This window comes from Haliaeetus leucocephalus, unplaced genomic scaffold, assembly GCF_000737465.1.
Source record: "Haliaeetus leucocephalus isolate CR32 unplaced genomic scaffold, Haliaeetus_leucocephalus-4.0 Scaffold751, whole genome shotgun sequence".
NCBI classification, from domain to species: Eukaryota; Metazoa; Chordata; class Aves; order Accipitriformes; family Accipitridae; genus Haliaeetus; species Haliaeetus leucocephalus.
The window spans coordinates 3,444,504-3,455,188 of record NW_010973187.1 but is presented as its reverse complement, the minus strand read 5'-3'; the positions used below and the strand labels follow the sequence as shown (position 1 = coordinate 3,455,188).

General features: G+C 37.7%; 1 protein-coding gene across 1 annotated transcript in view; it reads right to left on the bottom strand.

Annotated features, from left to right (window-relative positions):
* Nucleotides 1–5,431: 5,431 nt before the first annotated feature.
* Nucleotides 5,432–10,685, bottom strand: part of CERK (ceramide kinase) — a gene marked incomplete at its 5' end in the record, with an annotated part of 32,538 nt that continues 27,284 nt past the window's right edge. The window contains 3 exons of the mRNA XM_010580855.1: nucleotides 5,432–6,434; nucleotides 7,366–7,574; nucleotides 9,889–10,094. Of these exons, the coding sequence (XP_010579157.1) occupies nucleotides 6,335–6,434; nucleotides 7,366–7,574; nucleotides 9,889–10,094 (515 nt within the window). The remainder of the gene's footprint in view (nucleotides 6,435–7,365; nucleotides 7,575–9,888; nucleotides 10,095–10,685) is intronic.

The window sequence follows — 10,685 nt, the reverse complement described above, 5'->3', positions numbered from 1 at the left end:
TTTTTTCTTTTCTGTCTGAATATTAATAATGTTTAGGCAAAGAACAGAAGACTGAGAGGGAACACAGTAGCGTAGGTAGGGAATTTCCCTGTAGGGAATGAGCTGATCTCTGTGCCCACCAAGGACAGAGCAAGCATGCTTAAATACAGCAAGGGAGATTCAGTTAAACAAGTAACCGAGTTTTCTAACTATAAAAATCTTTAAGCAACCTGTTCTGATGGCTAAACCGCTTTGCAGACTATACATCACTGAAAGCTCAGAAGAACAGGTTACACAAATGTCCATCAGGAATTGCATAGGTATTTCTGTATGCAATCATTTGCTGTGGGAACTTTCCCTGATGTGACAAGGTCTATGGGGCAGACCCTTAGCAGCTGTGAGTTCCTACCCCACCACCTTAACCTCAGCAGCACTGAAGCACTAACCCAGCATTTCTTTTTGCTGCTCAATCTCCCCTTTCCTAAAATACAGTTGCTAAACATTAACATGAAAAATAAATATTTCGCAGATTAAATTCCAACAGCCATTTCAGAATGCTGTGTATTGCTACAAGTTGCTTTTACAATTCTCCTTTAACACCTCTTCTAGTGATGCTATTTTGCTGAAGTTTGTAAGCAGAGATATAGAGCATGACCCAACATTTTTTTAGAAATGTCCTCACAACAGTGATAAAAAACTTTTATTCTGTCTACCACTTGTAAATAGTCAAACTTCTAGCAATCTCCTCAAACCTTTAGTGCTAGCTTTTCTCTGCAGTTAAAGAACACACACAACTAGGCGCTGCTCTCCAGCAAAATAAATAAATAAATAATAATGTGGAGTTTTTTTCCCATTTCTTCTTTTATTTTTCTTCTTTTTAAAATTCATTTTGCAGTTGTTTTCTCATCCTTTCCAGAATGTGGTCTCCATGGAATTTTTAGAATGTGGTCTCCATGGATTTTTTAATTTGCATCACTTCAGTTACTCTTTCAGGTTTTTTTCTTTATGAATAATTATTTTTCCCCTTCTATTTTTTCCCTGTTCCACACTATTGAAATCTTCTCTACATGCAAAAAAAGAGAAATAACCCCCTTATTCATTTTATTTATTGCTGGAGGGTTCCTATGAAATAAGGCACAAAATTGCACTTTAGGTGAAATAGCTACCAATAAGAACAAGTCACCCTTTCAGACACGTAAGAGTCTTAAAGGAGCAAACATCTTTGGAAGACAACCTCTTGTTGGCAATTTTGGTAGGTACGTATTAGGAATAATTTCTAAAAGGTAGGAAATGGAATCAAAAAAAAAATTGTTAATCCTCTCATTGCAGAGGATTTGAAAGGCATGACTGACTGCAGAATGAATGCCCTACCCCTTCTAATTAATGGGACTAGTCACACATTAATTAAGAACACGCATAAGCCTTTGCAAGATGTACATCATGTGCATGTCAGTGGGTAAGAAGTCTGGGGAGACTGTCGCTTCATTATGGACAGAATTCATTTACTGCAACTTAAACACCAGTTAGAATCCATTAAATTTACTTAACTATCCTGTTGAAAATTTGAAATAAGAGCAATATGACTAATGAGAATAAAAACGATGAATTCCTATTACTCATTTACTTCATAGGGATTAAGGCAAGAGTTCTAGGGAAGTAATACTTGAATTACAAGACAGAGGTGTTCAGAGAAATTTCTGATTCTACATACCATCTTCCTGTTCATGCCGTAAGACATGTCTGGAAGCATTGCCTTGTTGCATAACTAACTGCGTGTGGCGGGTTGACCTTAGCTGCCAGCCAGGTGCCCACCCAGCCGCTCTGTCCCTCGCCCTCCTCAGCAGGACAGGGTAAGAAAACACGATGAAAAGCTCGTGGATCAAGATATGGACAGGGAGATCACTCAGCAGTTGCAGTCAGGGGCAAAACAGACTCGACTTAGGGAAGATTAACTTAATTTATTGCCAATTAATAACAGAGTAAGATAGTCAGAAATAAAAACAAAACTAAACCCACCTTCTCCCCTCTGCCCTCCCCACCTTCTTCCCAGGCCCAACTTCACTCCTGACTCTTCTACCCCCCACCCCCCCCACGTTGAGCAGTGCAGGGGGATGGGAAATGGGGGCTGTGGGCAGTTCGCAACACTTGATCTCTCCCACTCCTTCCTCCTTCATAGACTTCTCCCACTTCAGTCCCCCATGGGCCACAATTCCTGCCAGCAACATGCTCATGCATATGCTCCTCTTCACAGCTGCAGCTCCTGCCCAGAAACTTGCACCAGCCCATGCTCTCCACAGGCTGCAGCTTCCTTCAGGGCACATTTACCTGCTCCGGCATGGTGCTCCAAGGGCTGCAGGCAGACATCTGCTCCACTGTTAAGCTCCATGGACTGCAGGGGGACAGCCTGCTTCACCATGGTCTTCTCCACAGGCTGCAGAGGAACCTTCTCCAGTGCCTTGAGCACCTCCTCCCCCTTCTTCTTCACTGACCTTGGTGTCTGCAGGGATGTTTCTTTATTTTCCCCTCACTCCTTTCACAGCTGCTGTGCAGTACTTTTTACCATTTCTTAAATATGCTATCACAGAAGCGCTACCAGCATTGCCAATCGGCTCAGCTTTGGCCAGTGGGAGGTCCATCTTGGAGCCAGCTAGAACTGACTCTGTCCCACATGGGGGAAGCTTCTGGTGTCTTCTCACAGAAGCCTCCCATGCAGCCTCCCCAGCTACCAAAACCTTGCCACATAAACCCTATACACTTCAAAAAACTTCATAGGAGCACCACTCCTGTAGAGACAGGCTGAGAGAGTTGGGCTTGTTCAGCCTGGAGAAGAGAAGGCTCCAGGCAGACCTTATAGCAGCCTTCCAGTACCTAAGGGGGGCCTACAAGAAAGCTGGAGAGGGACTTTTTACAAGGGCATGTAGCAATAGGACAAGGGGTAACGGTTTTAAACTGAAAGAGGGTGAATTTGGGTTAGATATAAGGAAGAAGTTCTTCACTGTGAGGCTGGTGAGGCACTGGCACAGGTTGCCCAGAGAGGCTGTGGATGCCCCATCCCTGGAAGTGTTCAAGGCCAGGTTGGATGGGGCTTTGAGCAACCTGGTCTAGTGGAAGGTGTCCCTGCCCAGGGCAGGGGGGTTGGAACCAAATGATCTTTAAAGGTCCCTTCCAACCCAACCATTCTCCGAAGCTATGAAAAGCAGACGTCTCAATAGAGCTGAAAAGCATCTTGTGCTTTTGTGCCCATTGTTCATCTACAACGAACATGTTTTACTTATTAGAGTATGTACTGCATCTGCAATAATTATTGCAATGAAATTCTAAAAAAACCCGTCTATTGTACTATATACTATATAGTACAATACATATTTCACACTTCTTAGAACAGTAGTTTTCTTTCATTTTTTGTAGTTTAGATTTTTCCATAATAGATAACTCTGAATACTTGCATTATAACTAAGTTTTTTCTCCTCCCTTCAATCTTTGATTTACCTTGGTAGAGTTGCTTAGTTTTAGTGCAAGTCCAGCTTCACTAGTTGCTTTCCTTCACTCTCAGTGTTTGTCCACACTCACACTTGCTACAAAGATGTGGTCAACCCAAGTGGAAGCTTATGAATTACTTCTCTACCTGGTTTAATCTGCCCACATTGGTTACACTGAGCACGCTGCTGCCAGATTTCTGCTGAACAAAGGTAGAGAAGAAAACCACTGTATTGCTGTATGACATAACTTTATTTTTTCAAGGAAATGCCCTAGTGTCATAAAACAGAACACATTTTCTAATCTTGAAGCCAGCAAGATTGGGAAAAAAAGAAAAATCGAACTTGATTTTCCTACACATAATTTCCATACTAAGACTACATTCAGAGAAAAAACCCTAGAATTAAAATGCAAGCAGACATTACTTACGCAGCTCTCTTCTTAAAAATAAACCAGACATGTCATACAACTCACATGGTGCTTTGCTAGTATAATATGCTACAAATAGAATTATTCAAATGCAACTATGCAGCTTTTCTATTATCTAGGACCTTTTCATTTTATTATGTTGCAACACCTTTATTATTTACTTCACACTTCATTACCATACTACAGAATGATCTTTTCTCCATCTTTTCTGGTGTCTTGCTTCTCAGAAAGGGGGCCTTCACTGCGGCTTGCTTTGGAAACACCAAGCACTCAGTTTCAGATATTAAAATATTCAAAACATTTCAATATACATTCACAACGAGATTAAGCCTCCTTTTTTCAAGTAAGGGTCTCATGAATTGCTAGTAAACTAATGGAAAGAGCTGGTTAGTATTTACTCCTGTTCTCATTTGTGAGAACGTGATCTGGATAGCTATAATGCCTCATAAATGCCCTCATTGGCAAGCTGAGTGTGCACCATCATATCCTGCACAAGAATTACAGTAACTTTAAGTCTTGGTTCTCTCACAATATTCATGGATAGACCACAATACCTGTAGAATTTTCTAAACAAACAACACTTTCAAAAAATATTTGCATTTGTAGAACTGCATAATCTCATCTTCAATGGGGTTCTTAGTTCAAAAGTACTATTTCACTTATTAAACATAGGTTTAAGAATACAGTATACATAACACTGTTACAAATGTCTGAAAAACACTGGATCAATCAACATTACAACTCATTGCATCAGTAAGGACAGTAAACAGCAGTACTTTTGGAAAAGTATTCAAGTATTTCCCTGAAATACTATATAACAAAAACCAGATCCTAAACTTTGTATGAGTGTACTTTAAGCAAGTATCATTTCCAAGTGCTTTTTGTCATATAGAGCAGTACGAATAATACTTTGTAGCAAAGACATAGCACACCATTTTGAAATTACACAAAACTGGAATGTAAATAACTTCAACAGAAAAAAAATCTGCCACTTATAACCATTTTCAAGTGCTTCAGTAATAAAATGACCAATCAGCATGACTTACACGGACCAAATACATGAAACATGAAATTAATACAAGCTGAATGACAGAAGTGCCAATAAATATACACAAATGGAAAATCATTAGCTGTTCAGATGCCAAAACTCCCTCAGATGCAGCAAGTTTTAAAGAGAACTACACACTTAAGAAAAGATACAAGAGAGCAGGGGCTAACTTCTGATCCTCAAACAGGAACAGATCTGTACAAGAGCAGCAGAATTTAGTCCCAGGCTTACACACAGAACATGAATGTGCCACAATACACAAATCCATAGACAACTTAAATAATCACTCCATAGCTTTATACGATAGTCTAATGTTTTTTGCTATAAAAACAAATCAGCACAGTGAATTCGTGACTAATCAGATGCCAGTTTCTTCCCTTAACTTCACAAAACAAATTATTTTGTTTCATATTTAGATAAACATTATTTAAAAAACTTTCAATCATCAAATCATATTTTTAAACTTAACATTCTAACATTTTATTTTGCAAAGACATTTTAACGTATGTAGTACAATCTCCAAAGAACTGTGTACTGAACAGGAAAGCTTTTCATATGTTAATTTTAGATATTTTTAAAAAATTAAAACTGCTGGTGTTTCAGAAGATATTTATACTTTCTTTTGCCTGTGCCTTCCTGGTATTATTTAAGTATCCCTGCAAGTGCTTGCAAGACATTTCAGTTGCAGTGTGGTATTTGGTATCATCCAAACAGTCATAAAACCCTTTATAATCCCAAAAAGCATCATGCAAGGAAGCCTTTATAAATAGAATATATAGGATAAGGTATGATCTGTATACAGATGTGCTTTTATTTTTCAAAGTATTTCTAAACTCTTATTGTTATTACTTAAAGCCAGGAATGTGTGTTTGAATTGCATTGATAAGTTGCAAGGTATAGTCAGAATTACAAAATGAAAGATTTTACTTAAAAAAAAGTGAATGACAATACTGTTGTCCAGCATTTAAGTCACATGCAACTACATAACACTCCCAGCAGAAAACATCTTCTCAGACCCTGAAAATACCTTGTCTTGATATCTTGGTTTGATGACAATGGAAAGTCCAATGTTTTATAACATTTAGATATTATTGCAAAACAACTGCTAAATTAGCTCTCTAGAAAAGCACAGAGAATTTATCAGTCATTGTGAATACATATATATACACCAATCCTCTCTTTTCTAACATAACTTAGATTACATTGCTCAAAGATATATTGTAATGATTACAATGTTTTTAAAAAAATTACACAATGCAATAAGATGTCTAAAATTATACTGAAGCCATAGAAAAAAAAACCACCTAAAATTTTAAAATACTTGTCAATTTGACTAAAATGCATATTTACTCAATTTCCTTGAGCTTTTATTTTTTCTTCTCCTCATTGGAGGAACAATGTCTATAGTAATTGTTCAACGCTACTCTGGCTGTAGGCAGCTTCACCTTTACAGTTTTCCTCGATTCCCCTTGCAAATAGTTTCATTAACTGGCAGTGAACCCTGAAAAAATACAGAAATCAATACAAAATAAATGGGCACTACATATTTAATTCTAACAGTCCCTGAATTCCAAGCAGTTGGACAAAGTTCCTTACTCCAGACTCCAGAAAGCATGCTCTGATTTTTGATACAGTCCTCCCCTGCAAAGAAGGCTGGATGCTTTCATGTATCCATCACTCCTGTTACTCCTCTTTTCCACAAAAAAGTTCTATGGGGCACTTAAATGAGCTGATCTTATACAATATTTATAAAAATCACTTTGGACTACTAAGTGATTATGTTTTAAAGGAACACACTTGCATGTAAATATTTTGTATTGTGTTTTTGGTTCTCTTTGTTCTAAAACCAACAAATAAAAACAATCAACCAAAAAAACCCCACCCCCCAAACAACAAAGAAAAAAAGTCCTTCAAATTTCACAAACCTGTAATCCCTTCTAATTTCATTATATGCACAACTGCAACCTTCTTTCTCCACATGCCAAGGCTAGAGAGATAAGAGTCTGTGCTGTGTGTCAAAACCCCACAAATACTCAGTATTTCTTTAAAACAAAGATGCCTACTTCAGCTTAAGTTTCATGGGAAAAGCTATTGCTCAGAGTCATGAGGTACTCCACTCATGTAGAAAGAATCCTCCCAACACCACCTTCACCTTCAGCACTTCAAGCACATAATATCAGTTCCTAAGAAGTAAGCATGACTTCAAAGGTAGGGCCATCCATCTATCTCAGACTGATCATTTACAATATACATGGTTGGAGTATTCTCTGGAAAGGACTCAAAAAAGTAACAAAAATAAATAAAGTTTATTATCAGAATACTCAAATGTGCTATGCAGAGGCATCTTTTGGAGATGTCTTTATGAGCATCTTTAAAAATCAATGAAAAGGCTTAATGATTTCTGATATATGGGAAGAAAAATTGATGCTTACCTCACTTCAATTGCTGAACTGTCCAGAGTTTCTCCATCACAATTCCAGGTGCTGTTAGCACTATTACAGCAACAGGCTGGATGATCTCTGCAGAACTGGCCAAAACGTTTCTTTCCTATGTCCGTGACATTGCTTTCATTGTCTTCTGAAAGCTTTGATGTAAATTGAAAACTCTTCACTCGATAAACGTCTACAAATGAGAAGTCAAACTACAAAGAAAAAAATAAAGCAAACCAGGCAATTACAATTAAATACATTTGATCTGTAAAGCAACCTAGCACACAGCATTTCATATTCAAGAAAGTCTGTCCACTCCAATTTTCTAGAAGAAACTTACCTGAACCATAGTGTGATTTTTGTTTTTAAAAAACTGCACAAGTCAGAAACAATAAAACCGAAATGGAAACTTACTTTCAGTGGTCCTCTTCAAGTAGCTGCAATACTGCCACTTTATAGATAATCAGGTAACAGGTTCTCAGATTATGAGTAAATGGGGTATAAAAGCTATTAAAAATACTCTTTAAAAACTACTATAACGTGGAATCAAAGTCAAAAAGGTTTGGATTGGATCTTTGTACCATCCTCAGGACCTGTTCAACGACAGTCCTTAAGACACATGGGCTTTTCTGAAAGCCTTCTGCATTTGGAACAATACCCTGAAGGTGAGAATTCCATGGCAGTGTGATCACATCACAGAGCTGGATGTATGCAAAAATAAGAATAGAGAGCAATATTATTACATTCCAACAAAATAAAAATAATTTTAACTAGTTAATTCAGCTAGAAATAGGACAATTAAGAGATTGCTCTTATAACAGAGGTTTCAGATTTATACTAATATATTGTACAAATGCTTTAAAACAGGCTTTGTAAATTAAAGCAACAATCAAATTAGAGGGTGCCCCCACCTGCCCTGAAAGCAACTTAACTGATATGGACTTAAACATTTATCAAGCTGTAATAAACACTGACATGTCATTTAGCAAAGGCAATGGAGTATGTCTGTGTGCATCTACGGGAAGGGGATGGCATGGAAGCAGAAGTAAAAAAAGGAACAGTATACCCATAAACCAGTCTGTATTAATGTACAGTCAACCCTTTTCTTCCTTTTTATTTTCACATTTTCTTAAGTTTTCGAACAGGGTTTCCCACTATTATGGTAGAGACTAACCTGAGGGGAGGACATAGGTACAACCCTGCATTTAATCTACACTGCAAAACCAACATATCCCAGAGAGAAACCAGTTGGGAAGCACTGGAAGAGGAATGGTCACAGTGGCAATCACAAAAAGCATCAGAGTTGAAGGGACCTCCTAGGTCTTAAGTTTCCTCGACTTTCAACAATAAACAAGCTGTGAAGTTGCCAAACTCCACGCTTGGAAGCAGTGGCTTACGGATACAATGAGGCTCACTAAGCAGTGTGCTCGTCCAAACAGCTTAGCTGCAAAAACTGGTATCTATGGCTGCACAGAGCCACCCACCCATGAATGCTCTCATGTCTCAAGTCCAAGCAGCATGTAGTCTCTTGATAAATGTTGAAGCCAATTTGAAAGGTAGCCAGGGAAGGCTTCAAATAATCAAACACATCAAGGGAACAGTGAGAGTGGGTGGGAAGAAGTGAAGAGAAGAAGAGGAGACTGAGAATAGCAGGAAGGAAGAATGCAGACACACACACACACCATCCCAGGGAATGGTAATGAGGAAATACAGGAAAGAGAATCTATACTAATTCTTCTACAGACAAGGAAGAATAGCATCATGAACAAGTGAGATTTATTATTGCTTTTCTAACTAGATATGACATTAGTCCATTGTTCAGATAATTTCCAGAACATGTTAATAATATCAGCTTGTGACAAATATTAAATGCGTATTCACAGCCATAGCTCTGGTTTCAACAGATACTACAATCCAAAGCAGTGATGAACCTTCCCTTGTAGTTTATCCTGACAGCTACAACATATGCAAGGAATAATCTGAAAGCTGAATGCATAGAGCTCATATCCTGGTCACATATAGGTAGTAAAATTCTGCTAAAAGCCTGCAGTTTACAGCAAAATGCAGTTCTGGTAACTTTCTTCTAAAGCACATTTTTATACAGTTTACAAAAAGTGATTTATTATTCTTCACTACATCTTCTATCTCAGCTATGTTATACTGCTATGAGCAGTTTTTCATGACAAATACATGGGGGCACAGTTGTGACAAAATCACTTTAAATATTGTCCAAACAGTAAATATATGGAAATTGTTATGAAACAGAATTCAATTAGCAAAAGTGGAATTTTGTTAGAATGCTATGGCCAAAGACTTGACTTAGCTAAAATGTGGTGGGTTTGTTTGGTTTTTTTTTTTAAATGGTACATATGCTGAGATTGTCACCCAAAACGTATAAACTTCTAAAGAGAAAAAAAAAAAACCACAACCAACCTGCTTTGCAGATGTTCTTTTTGTCATATAAGAATATCAGTATTTACAACTTGGACTGACTCTGGAGAATTCATTGTCAAAGGGAATACACACCTGATCATCTTGGTTTGTGTGTCGGACAAGATACCGTAGAAAATCAAATCTGGAGCATTTACGAACTAGAATGAGGTCAGCTGAACCATCTGCCAAATGAGCTGCTGGTGAAAGACCTTTTGGACTTCGTGGACAGGCACAGCTCATATTTACTGCATTGATGGCTAGAAATTTCCCTTTAATAACCTTCCATTCCTCTTCATCTTCTGAAACACATCAATAAAGGCATGGAGATAGATTATTATTTGTTCTACTCGGAAGAACACTAAAAAGCAATCATTCTTGGCAACTTAGAAGTTTTTACTGGGCATACTCATGCACTGTCAATAAATATCTTAAATAAACTGCATTAAAAAAAATATCTATTTTTTATATAGTAACAGAGAAAGTTGCTTTTTCCCTTCATAGACTGTGATTATGTACTAAAACTGCTCACCATTTCTGATATATGCATGTCAAATTCAGGATCAATGTGGGTAAAACCACAAAGCCTTTGGCAGGAAAAAGACAAAGGCAAGTTAAAACTCTTGTAGTGTGAAAGTTCAGGAGGATTTTTAACTTTTTAGAATATTTTTTTCTTCTCTTCAACATGTTAATCTTAAATAAACAATGATGCAAAGACAGTGGTTTAGCATTTGGTTTCTAAATCACTATTCCTCTTCTGCCTTGATGCCACAAATTATGTTTAAGAATTATATTTAAGAAAAAGGGGAAGAGATGACTCGGGGTTCACAAGGATCAGGAGGCAGCAGATCAGGAGTCTGTTTCCACCCCAACCCCCAATGTCTGAAGATGAA